Below are 21,499 nucleotides of genomic sequence, written 5' to 3' on the forward strand. Positions count from 1 at the left end.
AAAAGCCTGTAAACACCTTCTGGAAACCCTTGAAAAAGACCAGCAGTACTTACCAGACTGGCATGAATGGTGGCAACGGTGGCTCTGTTTTCTTCATCACTGGAGGATGATGTGGAAACAGGGAGGGGGTAGACCCATACCCTGAAGTGGCTGTAATTCAGAGGTAGACCACTAGCCATTTACCCACTGTTTTTCAGGCGGTTTTTGCCCTTTTTTGAAGTTTAGTTCGAATTATTTCCTGGTGCCGCACATGAGTCAAAAGCATGTAAGTGGGGAAGACACCTGTATTCTTCTTTTTATAGCACTGCTTCCCAGTAGCAAAAAGTTTCGCCGGAATTCTTCTCCGAAATCAGAGCCATTAGTCACTTAATAGCAGATACAACGTACAGTATTTTACAATTTATTTATTGCAATTATATATCCTACACTTCTTTCAATGAGTACAAGGTTCTTCATTCCTCTTTTTAAGCTTCCCAACAGCTCTTAAGAGCTAGCAAAGTCACAATGCCATTCAGTAAGCTTCATAATTGGGTGGGATCTGAACAAAAGAGGAAGTAGCATTGCTCTTGTTAAGCTTTGGGTTTACTGTGCAGTCTTGCAAATAGAATGCTAGCGTTCACATTTTCAGTAGCCTTCCTCAGTCATTTGTGACTTCAAGAGAGAATCAATTCTCAGTTCATATAAATGTCCCACTCTCTCTTAACAGCCACACGTAAGGGCTGGATTTAGTCAATCCTTTCATTTGCTTCTGAACGTATTAGGATACTTAGTGGGTTACTTCTACCCTTGTGTCACTTCTCTACAGTTAAAGAGGTTCTGCACTTGGTGTCGCTCTACATTATCCAGCAATTGCTTTAACCGTAGGGAAAATCTCTTAACAATCTTAATTAAAAGTTTACTCCTAGATTTAGCCTGTATTGCTGCCTCCTGAGCATGGGTTGCAAAGGGAGAAGGCACCAGTGTCCTATCTCTGTTACCCCAATGTCTGTTTCTGTAGTGTAGAGGTCTTAATTGCCAATTTTCTTGAATTCTCTATTTACTTTTTACTTTTTTAACAAAGTTTTTACTTTTATAACAAAATAGTGCTTCTTGGAAGAAGGAAGATTAATTAAAGCCCGCTTCCATGGAAACTGACAGTGGGGCAATCAGACTAATAATTCACTGATCCATCAGGAAGTAATAAAATCACCAGAACCTGGAAAAAAAAAGTTAAATAAAAGGAACATAAGCCCTCAGTAACTCTTTGCCTGGACAGAATGGTGCTGAAATTAGAAGCCACTTTTTGTAATGAAATGTATCTGAATAAACTTTTTTAAAAGCAGAAAATTCTTATGAAGGGACCCCTACAAGAGCAAATTTCAGTCAAGCAAAGTCAGCAATCCCATGTTCACGATTATGCATTATTTTGTTTTTGAAATGTATAGCTAACTATATCTGCAGCATATGATAAGGAGCACTCCTTCCTTTCCCCATGAAAATTATGAGTTAAAAGCAGAACAGTAGAAAACCCTGAAGAACAACTGGATGTCAGGAAAGCAGGAACTGTACAATATAATAGTAAAACAGTGTTGAAAGAAACCGAATTGCCTTCAGCAACTTTGCTGAGAATTTACCATAGTCTTCAAACATCCCTCCCTAAAGCCAGACAATTCTTGGCATTTCCTTATATCTTCACATTGCTTTAGCTGAAAAGCTGCTTATTTTATCTCCACATTCAGGCATCAGATCTCATCCTGGGGACCACTGCTCACCAGTTGTTGTTCATCAGAAACCTGAAAAAACAACCTACAATTTATATGCTATAGTTATATATGAATTTAATATTAATTTACAAAGCAATTTGCTACATAAAATACAAAAAAAGAAGAATGGGTTACAATAACAGTATTCATTTTTGGCATAAATTTTGCTTCTGACATCCTGTAAAATCAGTACAACAAAGCATTTGTTTATGAATGTCATTTTCACCTCGTGATTTCTCCAAAGATCTTGGGGTGGCATACATTGCTTTCCAGCTCACAACAATCTTGTGAGGTAGGATTAGGCAGAGAGATAGTGTTTGGTTATCCAGTGAGTGGGGACTGGCTGTACAGTAGTATCTCATTTATGCAAAATTCAATTCCAGCTGAAAAAAAGCCCTGCTCCTGGAGGGTATCGCATTGGGGAAGTCTCTGTCTGGTATTTCCCAGAGAGAAGTGAAATCCCTGCTTCACATACTCCCTTGTCTGAGCAAGCCCTTTGTTCAGCTAAGACTTGCAAGCATGCATACAGAGACACTGATATAGCAAGAGACATTAAAAATAAATCATGGTAAATTGACACAGCACCCGTTGTCATCAAAACTGGTGCTGCAACGTATTACATGCTCTCACTTTTTCAGAAGAAGCTCAAGTGCATAGTTCTGCTGATATCTTATCAAAATCAAAATGAAAACTTACAGAAAATGGATCATAAGAAGAGTCTGGTGCTGAAGTTGTGGAGCTTTCATAGTTAGGGTTTGAGATGTTTGAAGACGGTGCTCTGTCCAGTGTGGTCACATCAATATCATCCTTTTGCTATTTTAAATAAGTGAACAAGTTTATGTTTCACAGATAAACTGAGGAATTCAGAAGTCATAGGATATTTTTACAAGTGCTTCTAGCAAACGTTCATAATGTTCATAACAATGGCTTGCCTATAATGTCTGAACCAGGCCAAGGTGGTAACAAAATGAAGATGCCCAAATCCTGTTCATAATGGGAAATACTGGGAGAATTCTGCTTTTGTGTCTTCCCTTTCTGAAAATAGTTACATTAAAGGGAAGCAAAGTAGTCATGATTCTCTTTCATGATCAAAGGTGCAGCATTTACAGCAACTGTGTTTGGGCAGGGGACAATTTCTACATTTTCAATTGCCACTAATTAAAAACTTGTGCCAAAATTCAGGAAAAGGCAGTAGCTATGAAGGTCAACTTACATTTGCATTGGTTTCTTACCTTGAAATATGGGAAACGAACGGTTCCCTGCTTAAATCTGAAGTATGAATATCCGATTAGAGCAATGATTCCTATGACCAGGAGGACTGCAAAGAATATTCCAATTCCAGGATGTAGAGAGGCCTAAGTGAAGACAGCAAAGGAAAACCAATGCTTTAGGAAGGGAGTTTCCGCTACCCTCCCCTTGGAAGCCTGATAAGAAGCTGCTTCTGGGACTAAGGTGAAGCTCCCTGTTACTGGATGCTACATGTTGTTTAAGTAATCTTGTTACGTCTAAAGTATTGGAATATGGATAATCCTGCTAGTTGTAAAGAACACAACAGCATGTATTGCGGTACTTCAGAGTTCCCCAAATGTATTGTGGCAAACGTTTTTTTATAAACTAGAGCCCACCTTGTCAGATTCAATCAATAGCATCCTCAATTGGTGTGTTTATGCCTTTTGAGGTGGGCAACCTTCCTTCCTCCCCCAAGGCCACATGAGGCAATGGGCAGGTACTTTGGGGGGCTGCATTATCAGTGGGTACAGCCAACATGCTTAAGTCTAACGAATGCATGAAGGGGTCAAGACCATAGTAAGCTGTCCTGCTTCACAAAGGATGAGGAATCGCTCTGTGAATGATACAACGGCCAGCCAGAGTGCAGTGGAAATCCATATTCTGCTGCAAATTACCCAGGCGAGTTGCAGGGTGCAACTTTTCCCTGAGATACATCTGGGAGAGAAACCATTATGTGCACCAAATAAAGTGAGTGCACTTTTGTAGCAGGCTCCCTGCTGAAGCTACGGACATCTGTATGCACTCTTATCAAAGCTCATATCTGTTTCCAAAGACGACGTGGAACTATTCAGTTTTCCAGTTGACCAGCAAGTGAGTTAACAAACGAGACCAGTAGCACAAGACTTACATGGGGCACAGGAGGAGCCTTCAGAGGTGCTGTGATGACATGGATGACCCCATTGGAAGCAACGATGTCCCATTCGAGGATAGCTTGCCCAGCCACATACCGTTTTTCCACCTAAAAAGAAAAAGCAAACCAAATGGCAACTTGACAAATACTTATCTGACCTTTCTAAGTTTCTTCAAAACACAGCTGGAGCTTATTTCTTAGTGCTTAGATCCTTCTCATATGATCCCGCTCATGGCTGAAGAACTCAGCCCCTTATTTTAGTGTGTTATTGGACATCAGCCCAAGGAAACCTCAATTCTTCTCTGGCAAGAGTTACTGGAAGCAGCTGGCTGGAGGAGGTGGAATCTAGCCTCTCTTAACAGGGAATTTGCTTCAGCTACATTTTAGTTTTAGGCAGATATAATCTCTTGCTGAACTATAATGTCACATTCTTTCCATCTCATTGGGTAACTTTACTTGCTCAATCCTGATATGGTATGTTTGTTATTACAATATGACAACTATGGTACTTATAAGTTAGTAGATTGTAATTACCAAGTTTCCTAGGAATGTGTGTTAACCTTTGGCTCCCTTCGTGTCTACCCAACACTAGATACTACCGAAGACTGAAGCCACCTCCTTTTGATTGATTTCATATACAGTGGTACCTCTGGTTACGAACTTAATTCGTTCCGAAGGTCCGTTCTTAACCTGAAACCATTCTTAACCTGAGGTATCGCTTTAGCTAATGGGGCCTCCCGTGCCACCGGCGTGTGATTTCTGTTCTCATCCTGAGGTAAAGTTCTTAACCTGAGGTACTACTACTGAGGTAACGTCCGGGTTAGCGGAGTCTGTAACCCGAAGTGTTTGTAACCTAAGGTACCACTGTATATTTCCAGGCAAAACAATATATCTGAAATAATATTCTCATTCTAATCAATGTATTGCTAAAAGTATGGGTGATATCCAGTACTGTCCATGCACAAGCAGCATCTGCTACTGCGCTTACGACAGGGTCATCCCACTCTTCAAAACCGCTCTCCCAAAATCTGGCCTGGAGGCATTTCACCCTATGGCATGGATTTCATAGTAGCCAAGGAAGTATTCTTTTGTTCAGCCTACATGTTGTGCATCCGTAACCTGGTTCACACATAACAAGGAGATTTGCATGTAGTAGGGTCTGGAAATGACCCCTGACCTACAGCCTACCTACTTGTGAATCATTAGCCAATCCTGGCCGTTGTAGTTCCCTGTCTATGATACTCAACAGTGCTTTATTCACATCATCCTCCCCATTCAAATCAAAACAGGCTGAGTTATTCATGCAGGAATGAAAAACTCAGCCTGTTTTGATTTGAGAGTGGAGGATGATGTGAATAAAGCATTATATTCCAGATGGAAGGAAGAAGACTGCAGCACTTCTATACCTCACAGAGTTCCAGCCCTTGGGGAAATAATATTAATTGTAAGTTTGGCAGGAATCACTCCTGCCTTCTTTTAGACATTGCCTAGAAACAATGTTATTTAGACAAGGCTTTGAAATGTGATTTTATTAAAAAAAACCCATAACCAAGCAGAATTTATGGATTTTCCCCCCTGATGTTTTCCTGGAACATTGTATTTTTATGAAAATGCAGTTTATTAATATTTACGTACATTAATTTATTAAGTAATTAAATATACTGCTTACAGCCAAGATAGGCTTCTAGGCAGGGTTACAAGGTATAAAAACCAGTTGTTTAAACATTGAAATATAAACATGCATAATTAAAACATGCCACAGAACAATTCCATTAAAACAACACGGTAAAGGAAATGTATGAACCAGACGTGCTCCTATGAAAACACACACACACACACACACACACACACACACACACACAGCACTCACCTCTTTAGCTGCAGAAATCTGGCCTCCAGTGTGTGTAATTAACAGTTTTTCCCCTATTCTGGTTTGAAGGGTACTTCCATTGGTCAAATCTTCATAATAGAACGTGCCAGTGTTGGATAAATGATATTCAATGTCTCTTCCGGAAAGTGTCTGAAGGCAGCAACCCAACATACAGTAATATCAATTAACAGAAACACTAAATGGATTTTCTAGAACTTGCTCAATTCACATGACATGACCCAGCTTTTAAACATTACAGAGTTGTTTGATGCCAAGACATTCCATAGAATACAATTGCGTCAAAATGCAAACAAACAAAACAAAAATAACTTGCTACTATTCTTAAACGAGAACCATTATCGCCTAGTCCACAGATGAACAAGCTGTCGTCCTCTAGATGTTGTTGGACTCCCATCATCCTTAACAACTGATCATGTTGGCTGGGACTGATGGGAGTTTGGAGTCCAGCTGTGTCTGGAGGGCCACAGGTTTATCATCCCTGCCTTAGCCTAAAGAAAATAAAAGCCTACCTTGGAATGGCTATTACAGTGGTACCTCGGGTTAAGTACTTAATTCGTTCCGGAGGTCCATACTTAACCTGAAACTGTACTTAACCTGAAGCACCGCTTTAGCTAATGGGGCCTCCTGCTGCCGCTGTGCCACCGCCACACAATTTCTGTTCTCATCCTGAAGCAAAGTTCTTAACCTGAAGCACTATTTCTTGGTTAGCGGAGTCTGTAACCTGAAGTGTATGTAACCTGAAGCGTATGTAACCCGAGGTACCACTGCATTTAAAACTAGGAAAATGGCCACCATGGAAAATCCTGGCCCATTCCATCATTCTCATGGGTGATGTGTGCAGCAAGGAATGGGTTTTTGTTCACAGAGACATTTTCAATCCAACTTCATTGTTTTTATATAGTACATAGCAGAGCAATTACACAAAGTCTTCAGAGTTAACCAGAGCAACATTCATGCTTTAGATAATTTGCTATTGACTCAGGATAATATATGTAGATACAGATATATCACTCTGTCAGTTTGCTATGTGTTTTAATAATGGCTGCCAAAAACGTAGTTGCTTTTTCTGTAATGTAAGACCTGGTATCTGCTAATAGAAAACCAACATAAAAACCAAGAGACTTTCATGGGTAAAAATGTAAATAATGCATTTTAAAAAATGGATCAGATTTTCTATTTCCTCCGACCCTCACAGATATTTATGTTCTGCAGCAGGAATTCCTGTCCTATGGTCCATCGATAGATCTCGTGCAGGAGTATCCAAACTTTTTTCAAAGAAGGCCAGATTTGATGAAGTGAACATGCGGGAGGGCCGACTAAAGTTGCTGAGGTTTTTTTAGGATTGAAGTTGTTGTTGAGTTTTTTTGGGGGGGCTTTTTCACCAAAGTTGTACAGCTTTTAAAAGGAAATTTCCACAGGAAAGAAACTGCCTTAGGGGCCGGACTTTGGACATGCCTAAGGAAGGGCATTAAATCTGGTAAGTGAAAAGGCTTGCCTAAATCTTACCACCATGCAACTTAATAAATAAGGTGCTGGGAATGAGAAATGAAGAATATGGCATTTGTAGTTTGGAGAGCAACATTTCCTAGCGAGGGCCATGGTATGTAGGCAATCTAGATCTAAAAATCTTTAGCTCTAAAACAACCTAGTACAGGGGTCGCCACTGCAGTTCCCTCCAGAGATAACTGGACTCCAACTCCCATCAGTCCCAGCTAGCGTGGCCAATGATCAGGGATGGTGGGAGCTGTAGCCCAAGAGCAGGCTTCCTCAACCTCGGCCCTCCAGATGTTTTGAGACTACAACTCCCATCATCCCTGACCACTGATCCTGCTAGCTAGGGATGATGGGAGTTGTAGTACCAAAACAGCTGGAGGGCCGAGTTTGAGGAAACCTGCCCAAGAGCATGGGGAGGGTATCATGTTGGCTACTCCTGCTCTAAAGTAATGATTCTTTCATTAGAAATGGTCAGGTCTTGAAGAGAGAGCACACATAAGGACTTATGGGTTAGCAAGGAGTGAGTCTTTATACAGAGAGATGTATTGCACCCCTATGCAAGAGGTCTGACTACTTAGGGATGGAGGACACCAAACTATCCGTAAGTGCAGTACAAGTGTTCCCCATAGGAGTGAATGGCAGCCATTCACTTCTAGGTTGTAGGACTTGCTGTCAGTTGAAAGAGGCACTTTCTTGGATCAGCATATGTTGGCATTTTAACTCCCAGAGCTGGCATATAATAACAGTAGAATTAAGTCATTTACCTCATTTTCCTTCAGCCCGTCATTGCCTGGTACAAACAGTGTTGCGTGAGTGGATAAATTTGTGATGTATTTCAGGAACTCTTGGCCTTGCTTTGATGTGTTTGAGTAAGTCAGTATTCTCTGTGAAGGGACAGAATTTATTCTGGTGAGACGAAATCCTCAAACATAATATAGTTTTATGAAGAATTTTATTGAGATGAAAGAAGAAAGCAAAAGTACTAATTCGAGTAACGTGACTCACAAAGCAAATGGAACTTTCTTTTTTGTAATGTGAGTCTGGCAAACATATGCAAATGATCCTACAATATAACATTTTCTTTATACATACAACTATCTAAGAGATTAGGCTGAACAATAGTGAATATTTGACCAAAGTAAAACAACTTCGCTATGCCTTCTCAAGAGAAAGCGTTATTTCTGGTGTGATGACATCTTATAGTTGTTCTTAGACAATTTTCATACTTCTGAGAACGAAGAAAAACAAACACAAGAAGCCTGGGATTGCAAACAATTGCTTCTTGATCTTAATTGCCAAAGGATCACGTCTGATAGCCATAACATTTTACATTTTATCCATTGTCTGCTTATAGCCTATTTATTGTCCCTCTTTAAGCTAATATGATTTACTAAAACCAGAAGTGTAACAGGAATAAAGATGTTGGTTGATTTTTGAAATTTTGAGGCATATTTTATTTAATTTCAGTTTTTGGGGTGAGGTGGTCTGTTTCTGTTACTTACTGAGACAAAGTTTGTAAATTTTGACAAAGAAGTGAGGACTTGAAGCAGATTCCCACTACATGTAAATCCATCACCCACATAACCAATTTTACAGGTGCAGTTGACATCTATAAAACATAAAACAACACAATTTTAGACAGCAAGCAGAGATGAGGCTTACATATCTAGAGAACTATCTACAATTGCAAAAAAAAAGGGAAGTGGATATCTATTTATCGATCTATCAATCTATCTGATCACTATCCATCCCACTAAACAATATTTCCATGCAATTCTGCCCTATACATTCATTTTTACAAGCAGTTGTTGGTAAAAAAATAATACATATTTGTACATTATTAGGATTAATACATGCACATTTCTTTGCATGTTCCACTAACATATACATTTTAGTATGCGTTTTATGGTTGGAGAGCTGCATCACAAAATTTGGATAGGTGCGTTTTGGTTCCTGTATGGCTTCAGAAAGTGCAAATTAGGTTAATTTGCATTAAAATGTAAACCAAACGAATTCCGCCGCCCCCCCCATCAGCTACTAGTGGTAATGTAGACAATGAGGGAGCCCTTCTTCATGATGCCTCACCCCCAACAACTTCCTCATTGTCTGTAGACATTATTCAGACCCCAATTTGAACGCCAGAGCAGACAATATGAATATGTCAAATTGTAGAAAACCACAAAGTCTCCCTGCCCTTGCACCACTATCTGCAGTGTTAAAAACCAGGGGTCAGCAACCCTTTTCAGCCTTGGGCCGGTCCACCGTCCCTCAGACCATGTGGGGGGCCGGACTATATTTTGGGGCGGGGAAAGAACAAATTCCTGTGCCCCACAAATAAGTCAGAGATGCATTTTAAATAAATGGACATATTCTACTATCAGTAAAAACACACTGATTTCCGGACCGTCTGTGGGCCAGATTTAGAAGGAGATTTGGCCGCATCTGGCCCCCGGGCCTTAGTTTGCCTACCCCAGGTTAAAAACTTTCCACAGTACCTGAGAAATGGCTTTGTGTCTGCTGCCAAGTTAATATACAATGACAATTCGATATTAGTAGTAGTTCTGGAAATGAACTATATTTCAGGCAAACAACATTAGGCAAAGGCACTTTTTTTTTTTACCTTTGACTCTGTAACAGTAGACATCCCATGTTTCACTCATGTTGACTCTGTACCCGTAGTCGATAATCCCAACAACTCCTCCACCACATTTGGGGGCAGAGAAGGCAGTCGGATAGCCTACTCTTCCATTCGCCAGCCAGCCAGCAGCACATAGATGATACTTTGCCTGCCGTTAGCATATAACCATGAAACAAAGGAAAATGGGAAATGGTGTTAACCTAATGCTACGATGGGCTTTAGGCAATGTGTGGCTAGTAGGAGGGGACACCACCCACTGTCAAAGCCCAATGAAGCCTTGCTTTGAAGGCTGCGACTTAAGCATTGGCCTTTTTCCTGGTTCTATCTCGCATGGCCCAGTCACATGACAGGGCATTCCATTGCCAAGAAGCTTAAGACTGGGTGGGCTTTAAACATTTCTGTGCTGGGACAGGACTGCAACTGGTGCCCTCCAGTTAGCACCGGGGGGCAACCCTAGCAAAGTAGCCGGCATTGTATCGCAGCGCTGGTCGATGCCTCTTGCTCCAGATTTGGAACTGTAGTGCTGCGTAAGGAAACTTGCCACCTGGGACAGAGATCTCTGGCCTTTCCTAGAATCATATGCACGTTCTTTCAGCCTGAGTTGGGAGAGAGAGGTAACGCAGAGAGTTTTGCATGCAGTCTGAGAGGCAGGCTTGCTATACTATGCCTGATTTGCCAAGCGAAAGGTCCCATGGCAATTAGGATGGCACACACTCGCGACCAGTCTCTGTGCATCAGTACAGGTGTTTGCACACTTCCAGCTAAGACTTACTGCATTCCAAAAGGCTCAAGGACCTCATTCACTTACGAGTTCTGTCAAAACAGGCTTGTGCATTCCCTTGCGCGGGATACTACAGTGGTACCTCGGTTCTTGAATGTAATCCGTTCCAGAAGCCTGTTCGGCTTCCCATTGGTTGCAAGAGCTTCTTGCACTCAGCAGAAGCCGCGTCGCATGTTTGGGTTCCGAAAAATGTTCAAAAACAGAAGCATTTACTTTTGGTTTTTCAGTTTTCGAGAACCAAAATGTAACGTACGACAACAGAGGTGTTTGGGAACCAAGGTACCACTGTACCGACCCAGTTCTGATCTGGATTGGTAAAAACACAGTGTGTTTATTATAGCACTGACTTGGGTATGCACAGGACTCATGTTTGTTATTTGAATAAAGAAGCCAAAATACGAAAGGGAGTTTTTTGTGTGAACCAGCCTCTGGTGCTTTTTTCTTTTCTTTTCCCAGCAACAGTCAATATTGTGTTTATTTGAATGTTTTCCTACATACTTCTTTTTCTTCAAAAGAAATTAGATGTATTCCTGATGGCACTTGTCCTTTACAACTTATTCTCCTGGCAACTAAGTCTCACTGTTCAGTTCAAGCTTATGTTAGTTATCTGCCTTGCCTGCAAGTGGAAATAAGCATTGTTACCTGTTGTGAATAGACAAGCTGAGTGTAAGTAGCCATTGTTGCTCCTTCGTCTGCACAGGTCTTATTTGCTGTGTCGTAAGTCATTTTATATTTACCATTTGGAGAACGTACATGAAAAACTCCAACAGTAGTATCTGGAAGGAAGAATGGAGCAAACCCCAAAATCAACCCTTTCCATTATGCAGTTTTAAATCCCACATTTCGATTTCACAGTGTATCCTGAATATATAGGGTTTGGTTTTCTAGACATCTTGTGGATAATTATATCTTGGATCCTCATGGTCCTACCAAAAATGCTTTCAAGTACCAATAAGAAGATTCAGTGCTCCAAAGACACATCCCATTTTTGTCAAGTTAATCTATTGTTAGTTAGGCAAGGAATATTGATTATATGAAATACAGTGGTACCTCGGGTTACATACGCTTCAGGTTACAGACTCTGCTAAACCCAGAAATAGTACCTCGGGTTAATAGCTTTGCTTCAGGATGAGAACAGAAATCATGCTCCGGTGGCGCGGCAGCAGCCCCATTAGCTAAAGTGGTGCTTCAGGTTAAGAACAGTTTCAGGTTAAGAACGGACCTCCGGAACGAATTAAGTACTTAACCTGAGGTACCACTGTAAATCGCTCAAAACAGTAAAAACAAAATCAAAGCTGATCTAGAGATGTCTTCTCTTAGCTGGTACCTTCCAGCTGTTATTGGACTGGAACTCTCACCATTGGCCATGCTACCTGATGGGAGTTGCAGACTAACAGTTGTATGAAGGACCATAGTTCCCTTCCTCTGGTCTAGAGAAAAGCATACGCACCAAGACTACAGAAACTGACCATCTATAATGTAGCAAACATCCCATTTAAGTTGCTTTGTGTAGCTATGGCAGGATTTAAAAGAATTGTAGGACTATGTAATTCTGAGAAGCCTAGGCCCATGAGAGTCATGGAACAGTCTTAATTTTTTTAAATTCACAATCACTATAATTGTGTGCCTGCTTGTGGTGCACTGACCTTGGAAATGGAGATCGGCACAGTTAGCATCGGCATGGCATTGCCCATTATCTTGCAAACATCTGTCTACCGGTAGCTGTTTCACCTCACAATCAATTCCATCGCCAATGTAGTTATCTTTGCATTGACACGTGCGCTTATCCTGGGAGAGAAATTTGCAATGAAACTGCATTAACATTGGAAGCTGCCTTACAAGAGTCAGACCACTGTGTCCATCTAAATCAGTATTGCCTACACTGACTGGCACCGGCTCTCCAGGGTTTCTGGCAGAGGACATTCCCAGCCCTACTTGGAGATGCCACTGGGGACTGAACTTGGGACTGCATGCAAGGCAGATGCTCTACCACTGAGCTATAGCCTTCCCCCCTAGATTGTAAACACTTCAGCACAGTTCAGCATACTGTCCATTCAAGAAGAAGGGGGAAATGTGTGTGTAAGATCCTTTGTATCTACCACTGTTTTTGAGCATCTCGGAAGCTGAACGTTTCAGTTTTCGTACGCCGAAAACCCAGAAGTAATTGCTTCTGTTTTCAAACGCGCCTCAGAAGTCGAACAGCTTCTGCTGCATATTTCTCAATTTTCTCAATGAAATTTGCAGACCACCCTTTGTGCCTCGGTTTTCAAACGTTTCGAAAGTCGAACAGTCTTCCGGAACAGATTGCGTTGAAAACCAAAGTTCTACTGTAACAGTACAGGAGGGAAACTGACTAATGTTTTGCAGACTGTATTAAGTCCCCTCAGCAGCTGGAACCGAACATGATAGTTTCAGACCAACCATGCAGTTCTCTTTCAGGGTAAAAATACTCATAGTGCTGCCGCCAGAAGGCAGATCTTTGGGGCAGAATAGGCAGGAGGGCCCTCAAACACAGGAGGGCACACACTGCCATCTAAAAAGCACTGGCTCCATAGGACCATTCAGTCCAGATCTAAAACTAATTGCACTACTGCAGACTTAAAGGCACATCAGCAGAGTTTTCATTTCATGCACACACTGTTTCCATCTCCCCTTGCCCCAGTCTAGAGCACAGGGAAATGCTGGCCGTGGTTTATTGCATGTTATGATTATTTTATGATTACCGTATTTTTCGCTCTATAAGACACTCTGTAAGACCATAAGACGCACCTAGTTTTTGGAGGAGGAAAACAAGAAAAAAAATATTCTGAATCCCAGAAGCCAGAACAGCAAGAGGGATTGCTGCGAAGCAATCCCTCTTGCTGTTCTGGCTTCAGCAATAGCTGCGCAGTCTGCATTCGCTCCATAAGACGCACACACATTTCCCCTTACTTTTTATGAGGGAAAAAGTGCGTCTTATTGAGTGAAAAATACGGTACGTTCTGTAAGCTACTTTGCAGACCCTATGGGCTAAAATGTGCTTTACAATCTGCAGTATGTATGACTGACCAGAATAGCTAGGAGGGTGGGGGGGATACACTTAGCTTTTCCAGGGGCACTTCTAAAGTTTTGTTAGGGGCTAAGAGAGCACAATTGCAATTGTGGGCAAATGATGCTATCTGAACAGTTCCCTTAATACCAGTGAGAGAAACAGCCTCTCGGACAGGGGTTTGGAATCTGTGGCCTTCCAGATGTTGTTTCACCCCCATCATCCCCAGACAGCATGGTCAACAGTGATGGGAGTCCAGCAATGTTTAGAAGGTCATACATTGCCTAGGACAAGGTGAAAGACTCTTAACACTTACAGGTCCCGTCTTGGTGCAAATTGCATGTTCATGGCAACCACCATTAAACCCATCGGTGCAAGGGTTGATAGCCATGCAGGTGTGCCCGTCCCCTTTGTATCCTATCTGACATGTGCAATTGACTTGCACACCAGTTTGTACACATTTTGCATTCTTATCGCAGCCACCGTTGCTTTTCTTACAAAGATCCTCAGCTGCAAAGCAAAAAACACAGATAGATAGATATGTAGGCTCTTGAATATGGAAGTTCTATGTGTTAGCTATTATTGCAAGTTACTGATAGAGCAGTCCTCCAGGCATTATTCTATTCCTTTATATTGATGAAGTGAGATTTTTTGGCCCCCCAAAGAATGAGAAAATACAGAGTATTTCTGGCAGTATCTGATTGTTATGATACCTCCTGCCTACAATCGTGACACCAAATGCCTGGATTTACCCTAGGGAGAAGCAAGTGTTCAGTCTGTCCTCTACATTGGGGTAGATCTATGCCCTTGGTGTGCTCTTCCCCTGCTCTTACTGGACCAGCTATGGAATGGGAAGAACTTTAGTGATCAGATGCCTCTCTAAAAGTCAAAGGCTAGGAAGGAAAGGACAGAGCTAAAACGAACAGCTAAACTTGGCTCAATTTGTTGAGTTAAATACCACATCAAAGCTTGCAGCCATTGCAACAAGGAAACAAACTCAAAAAGACAGAAATCCCTTCAAATGCTACAAAGCTAGAGAAGTCTGCCAGTCTGAGCTTGTGCTTGGAGATTCTCTCCCTTTCCTTTCATTTCCCTTCCACTCCCAAACAGATGATCTGGGCTGCCAGATCTGACAGTCATGATCATCAGGTAGGTGTGCGAGAGAGACTAAACACCCTTCCCTAACAGGTGATCAGTGCTTCAGAGCTAATAATCACCTGACTGGAACACCCAGAAGTGGGTCCCCCTCCCCTTTAATATTCCAGGAACAGGGGATTTATAAGTATAACCTTATGTTTTGGCTGTGGAGACCAGCCTCAGAATATCATGGGCAATTAGGCTAAAGTAAGTAGGCTGTCATTATGAATAATTGACATTATGATAATTGGCTTGCTTTGTGCAGAGTCGATCCAGGCCCCCTTAATGCCGCACTAAAATACATGTATTTGTGGAGTTCACGGATACTTTCATATTTTATCACATTACATAGGAACTGCATGAGGGCCAGAAAATAGGGGTGTGTAAGTAAACATGGTGGAAGATTTCAATTCCTTCAATTTTATTAGTGGCTGATCTTTCCGGTTGATTTTACCTGTGCACGTGATTCCATCTCCATTATAGTATGGTTTGCACTGGCAGATGTTTTGCTCTTGGCAAACAGCATTAATGGAACAGTTGGGTGAACACTCAGGAGTTAAAGCTGTGAAGAAAATTAGAACCATTACCCACATTCAAACTTTTCTCATTGTCTCAAGACTGAGGAAAGAATCCTAAACAAAGAAACTGGGTGTGGCCTGAATTGCTTCCCTGTGCACTGAATCAAAGTAAATACCTCAGATACACTTGCAGTAAACTGTTTTAGTTCAGGGACAGGGAAATCCATGGAGGCCGGCTAAATCTGGAGGGGCCTCAGCCCCAGCCGGCATAGCCTATGGTCAGGGGTGATGGGAGCCATCATCCAGCAATTACCTGACACAGGTTCCCCACTTCTATTTTCTCTTTCACTCCCATTTTAATCCTTGATTAATGTATTGCAATGACTGTTATGGTTGAAACAATAAAAAAGACTGACTATTTCAGATGTCAACATTACAGTTATCCTTCTCAAGCAAATCTACAATTGTTTTGAGGGTTTATGATAGAAGAGTGATAGCAAATGTGTAGCTAACATTGTTTCTATTTATATATCAGCTTTAGTTTTTCTATTTGTTTTATAACTTATGTTGCATTTCCCTTGCCTTCACAACAGGCCTATGAGGCAGGTCATTCAACTAATAAACATTCACAGGGTAGATACACCCTAAATGGTTGATGAGGAGTAATTATTTTACTCCATTAAATGTTGGTTATAACATCTCAAGCATATTTACCAGAAACCAAGAGCCACTGAAATGAGAGAATTAATTCTGACTGGTCTACCTCTCATAGAACCACATCATGAATGAGAATATGCAAAGAATATTGATTTCTTTAAGTTTATCTATTACAGTGGTGCCTCGCAAGATGAAATTAATCCGTTCCGCAAGTCTCTTCGTCTTGCGGTTTTTTCGTCTTGCGAAGCACGGCTATTAGCGGCTTAGCGGCTATTAACGGCTTAGCGGCTTTAAGAAAAAGGAAACAAACTCGCAAGAACTCGCAAGACGTTTCGTCTTGCGAAGCAAGCCCATAGGGAAATTCGTCTTGCGGAACGACTCAAAATACAGAAAACCCTTTCGTCTAGCGAGTTTTTCGTCTTGCGGGGCACCACTGTATTTGTATGGAAAATATGGTGAAAACTATTTTAATTAGCCAACAGCTCTAAAAAGTAATGGTGAGATGAAATCTACTCTGCAGGCTACAACGTTCTCCTACTGTTAAATGAGTCAGACCGATTTTGGTTTCACAGAGCTGTCCGGTCCATCCAGTTTCACAGAAGCACCGTCCTGATCCATAAATTCCTTCATCGCACTGTCCATGCGATGTGCACTCACAGGCTGTAAACAGAAAGTTGTTGGATGATTAGGAGACGGATTATAAGGAGGAGCTTGATGCCACCCAAAAACTTCTATTATGAACACTAGCTGGTCCTAGTAAAAGCATTTTCCCACTGTCCCTTGTAGAGAAGTTGCAGCCCTTGAAGATGGGGCATGTGAAAGGGGTCCATACCACATATTTCACTCCTGCACAAATAAACAGCCTAGGTTAGGCTGAGCCTAGAAGGTCTGAAGTCAGGTCTCCCAAGTTCAGCTAAGACACACTCCGCAACCACTAACAGAGGATGGGAACCTCTGACCCTGCAGATGTTGTTGCACTCCATCTTCTAGCAGCTCCAGCCAGCATGGCCAACAGTGAAAGATGATGGGAGTTGTAGTCCAACCGTTTCTGGAGGGTGGCAGGTTCTCCACCCCTGCAACTAAACCACGCTACCCCTTATAGTCTGACAAAAGGTTACACAAGTAAAGGGCTTAATGGAACGACAACCACGTGAAACCTACATTTGCAATCCAAGCCGTATCTTCCCGGCATACAGAGCTCACATGAAGTCCCATTGAAGCCATCATTGCATGTACATTGTCCCGTGCCAGCATATTCTTCATCACATGAACCACGGTTATTACATGGAGTTTCTGACCCTCCTGGGCAGGCTGGGAAGCAGAAAATGGCAACAAGTCAGTCTTTGTAAGAACTATCCCCAAGGTGGCTATTTTATTACTTAGTGGGTTAGGACCCCACAGCTCAGAGAGAGAGAGAGAGAGAGAGATCTATTTAGGCACACAGAGCTAAGGTGATAATCTTCCCTGAAAGAATATTATGGCTTAGGTTCCAAATATATTAATTAATTCACTATTATTCGATTTCTTACTACCCTTCATCATAAGGTCCCAGTGTGGGTTGCAGAGATGTAACAATGCAAAATTAAAATAAATTATAACAATTTACATTCAAAATAATAGGGTGGATGTTAAGACTATATGGGCATGTCCTCTTGGTAGTGTTGCATTTATTTTGGCAAGCCACGAGAGAGCATTCTCAACGCAGGCACTCCAGTTATGGAAATTTATAGTTTATGACACCAACTTGAAACTTATTTTCCACCCAGGCTTTTGTCTGAAGTTTTGTTTCCTATGCACCTTTGCATCAGTAGTGTTTGATGGTTGTGGCGATTTTTATAGACCTGTTATTTAACTGTACAGAAGGCTTTTGGCAACAAAACCCTTTAAAATCTATTTACAAGAGGCAATAATGGGGAAAGTATACCAGCAGCAGTTATTCTAGGCTGCATCAGAAGAAGTTTAGCGCCCCGTTCAAGGTCAGACCACACTCGGAATATTGTGTCCAGTTCTGGGCACCACAGTTTAAGAAGAACATGGGCAAGCTGCAAAACGTGCAGAGGAGGGAAACCAAAATGATCAAGGGTCTGGAAACCAAGCCTTATGAGGAGCGGTTGAGGGAGTTGGGTATCCTTAGCTTGAATAAGAAGAGAAGACTGAGCAGAGATATGATAGTCATCTTTAAATATCTTAAGGGCTGTCACATGGAGGAGGGAGCATGCTTGTTTTCTCCTGCTCTGGAGGCTAGGACTCGAACCAATGGCTTCAAGTTGCAAGAAAGGCCATTGCAACTAAAAACCAGGAAAAACTTTTGGACAGTGAATGCTGTTCAACAGTAGAACAGACTCCCTCAGAAGGTGGTTGACTTTCCTTCATTGCAGGTGTTTAAGCAGGGTTTGGATGGCCATCATCTGTCATGGATGCTTTAAGTGAGATTCCTGCATTGCAGGGGGTTCGACAACATGACCCTGAGGATACCTTCCAACTCTGTAATTCTATGATTCTGTGAAAAACGTTTCCATATTACTTTAAACACTCTGGACCACCCCTCTGCCATCTGTTTCTGCCACATGCTGCCTGGTGGTTGCTAAGCCAACTCTCCTGTTCAAGAGTCAGAACAGACGATATGTAGGAAGCCTATCCCAGTTTTCTTTTTTAGGCAGCCATAAAGGGATCCAATGTTGACTGTAAAAGTTGTGCTGGGAAAGGGGATGTTTAACCTTCCCCCCCTCATGTTGTTATCTAGACCTAAATTGCTCCCCCTTCCCACGCTGCTAATAGCATCACTGAGAAAGATATATAAGCACAGGAGCCCTTCTCAGAAGTTTCTCAAGTGTTTGATCCCAGGAAATCTTACCTTGACATTCATTCCCAAAGTAGCCCTTGCAGCAGTGTGGTATCCTGACCATCATAGAACAATCCTTCTGACACCCCTTCAAGATCCTGTGGTTGAGAGTGTAAGTACATCTCTTCACCTCTCCCTTACGGTTTCATATTTAGAAATGGGGGGAAAAGAGAATGGACAAAACAAAGAAATCAGGAAATTCAATAAAGGCACCATAGGACAAGGTATTCATAACGCCCCTACCAGCCCTCACAGAATGGCTTAGAATCATAATGTTGGAAGGAATCTCAAAGGTCATCTAAATCCAACTCCCTGAAATGTGAAAGCACGCTTTGCCTCCCGAAAGGAATCCTGATAACTGTAGTTTACCCCTTACAGAACTACAGTTACCAGCACTCATAACAAACTACAGTTCCCAGGATTCTGTGGTGTGGGAAAATGTGCTTCATATGTATGGTGTGTAAGTAGCTCTGAAAGCTTATGATTGAGTGAGAAAGGAACCACCGAGCTATTTTATAATTCATATGTAGGTTACAGAGCTTCCAAGTCCTTTTGATACCTCCTTTGCTGTACAGTGGTACCTCGCAAGACGAATGCCTCGCAAGATGGAAACTCGCAAGACAAAAGGGTTTTTGGTTTTTTGAGTTGCTTCGCAAGACGATTTTCCCTATGGGCTTGCTTCGCAAGACAGAAACGTCTTGCAAGTTTGTTTCCTTTTTCTTAAAACCGTTAATACAGTTGCGACTTGACTTCGAGGAGCAACTCATAGCACGCGGTGTGGTAGCCTTTTTTGAGGTTTTTGAAGACTTTGGTGATTTTTGAAGACTTTCCAAAACTTTTCCGAAACCGTGCTTCGCAAGACGAAAAAATCGCAAGATGAAAAAACTCGCGGAACGAATTAATTTCGTCTTGCGAGGCACCACTGTATAAGCTTGTTTGTTTAAAATGTAGCTATTTTCCAAAATATTTTATTACAACTTGTCGGTTAAATTTTGACACGTAAGTGTAGAACTGTAATTACCGTCACTTTAGATCCAGCAGGGCACCGAGGAGTTATGTAACAAGCAGTGCAGTCTCCCTGAAGAGAAAGAGAAACACACTTTTTCTATCAGAAGACTAAAACTCCCCAAAGCTAGCTAGGATTAAAAACCACACTTAATTATTAAAATAACTATGCAAATGCAATATATAATCTAATTAGCACTATGAACTGACATTGTAAACTTCGTTTCCTACAATTTTTTTAAACAAGCCTCTTACCAAAGCTATATTTACTAATATATACCTGAGTGAATGAGTGAGTGTATCAGTAAGTTCCACAGCTGAAGGGTCCCCATTTTCTTAGTCACTTCAGTAAAAGAAAATTCATTTCTGATTCAACAACAGTCCTCTTCAGTAGTGCAAAGAGTGTCTAATGAATGCATGGGGCTGGAGGGAGGGAAGATTGCCCTTACAGTGGTAAGACTTTGCCCACAAGCTGCACACATTAATTTGAATGGCAGTGTTGCAGCCCACAACCTGGGGACTTTGCAGTGTGCAACAGAGTACTCGGATGAGGTTCAGGCTACTTCCTTGGTGGCAGAACTGCCAGTACCTCATACCGAGCCTTCTCTGCAAAAGGACACAATCCTGCCACCATTCTTAGACTCAGAGGGGTAGGTCTGTCTCCTAAGCCTCACAGAGGCCAAGACTACAAAACAAGATGAAGACACTTTAACCAGCCAACCAACTCCTTCAGGTTAGAGGAGCATGCTACATTCTAAGCCTGGTCAATCTACATAAAGCTGCAGGGACTCCACCTTTAGTAGAGCTCCATGGAACTGTCCAAGGTCCTGCATGTTTCCTTTCGGCCTGGCATTCATGCTCCCACTGAACTGCACAGAGCCTGTGCATGCACAGTTGTATGCATGTTTGTGTCTGTCTTCAGGTAACTCAATGAATAAGATGGTTCAATACATTTCGCTGGCTGAGGTGGACCAAGTCAAGGTGCATAGTACTCAAAGCCAGTCAAGGTATTTTGGCACAACAAGCAGGGAATCCCACTAGTACCTCTTTGCTGTCCACTCACAGACATTCTGGCTTGCGGTGGCTGTATCATTCTGCCTAAGGGCAGGGCCTGTGTATAGGTCACTGGGATGGGGGTGCCATGCAAAAACATTCTTAAATAATCTATTGACTTTTAAACTGTGGGATGTGAGTCATTTTATTTGTTACTTTGTTGTGTTTGTGTGTGTATATACATATACATATACATATACATACACACACACACACACACACACACACACACACACACACACACATATATATATATGTTGTTGTTTAGTCGTTTAGTCGTGTCCGACTCTTCGTGACCCCATATATATATATATCTGTGATCCTCAGCTGGAGTGGTATAGAAATTTAATAAATAAGTATCAGTGTATTGCCACTTTCCTCCCAGGCACAGACATTCCTTGAACACACCTTAAATGACAGAACAGAGGGAAAAAAATCCCATATGCATCATATTGGGTTTTCCCCAATACTTCAACATTTATAAAATCCTGGAAATATAAAACATGGAATAACTGAGAAATGAAATCTAGCCCAGTAGAACTTTTTCATTTGTGCAATAAAATGGAGAAGTAG

General features: G+C 41.7%; 1 protein-coding gene across 2 annotated transcripts in view; it reads right to left on the bottom strand.

The window, feature by feature from the left end:
* Positions 1-384: 384 nt before the first annotated feature.
* Positions 385-21,499, bottom strand: part of STAB2 (stabilin 2) — an 83,784-nt gene continuing 62,669 nt past the window's right edge. For both annotated transcript variants that reach the window (XM_028747754.2, XM_028747753.2), the window contains exons 54-69: positions 19,890-19,946; positions 18,881-19,004; positions 17,188-17,337; positions 16,582-16,686; positions 15,306-15,413; positions 14,031-14,224; positions 12,333-12,474; positions 11,329-11,462; positions 9,888-10,053; positions 8,770-8,876; positions 8,032-8,151; positions 5,753-5,902; positions 3,880-3,990; positions 2,975-3,097; positions 2,439-2,555; positions 385-1,772 (exon numbers count right to left, since the gene is read on the bottom strand). In XM_028747754.2, the coding sequence (XP_028603587.2) occupies positions 1,722-1,772; positions 2,439-2,555; positions 2,975-3,097; positions 3,880-3,990; positions 5,753-5,902; positions 8,032-8,151; positions 8,770-8,876; positions 9,888-10,053; positions 11,329-11,462; positions 12,333-12,474; positions 14,031-14,224; positions 15,306-15,413; positions 16,582-16,686; positions 17,188-17,337; positions 18,881-19,004; positions 19,890-19,946 (1,959 nt within the window). In that variant the 3' untranslated portion in view covers positions 385-1,721. The remainder of the gene's footprint in view (positions 1,773-2,438; positions 2,556-2,974; positions 3,098-3,879; positions 3,991-5,752; positions 5,903-8,031; positions 8,152-8,769; positions 8,877-9,887; positions 10,054-11,328; positions 11,463-12,332; positions 12,475-14,030; positions 14,225-15,305; positions 15,414-16,581; positions 16,687-17,187; positions 17,338-18,880; positions 19,005-19,889; positions 19,947-21,499) is intronic.

The sequence above is a fragment of the Podarcis muralis genome, chromosome 10 (assembly GCF_964188315.1).
Source record: "Podarcis muralis chromosome 10, rPodMur119.hap1.1, whole genome shotgun sequence".
Classification (NCBI taxonomy): domain Eukaryota; kingdom Metazoa; phylum Chordata; class Lepidosauria; order Squamata; family Lacertidae; genus Podarcis; species Podarcis muralis.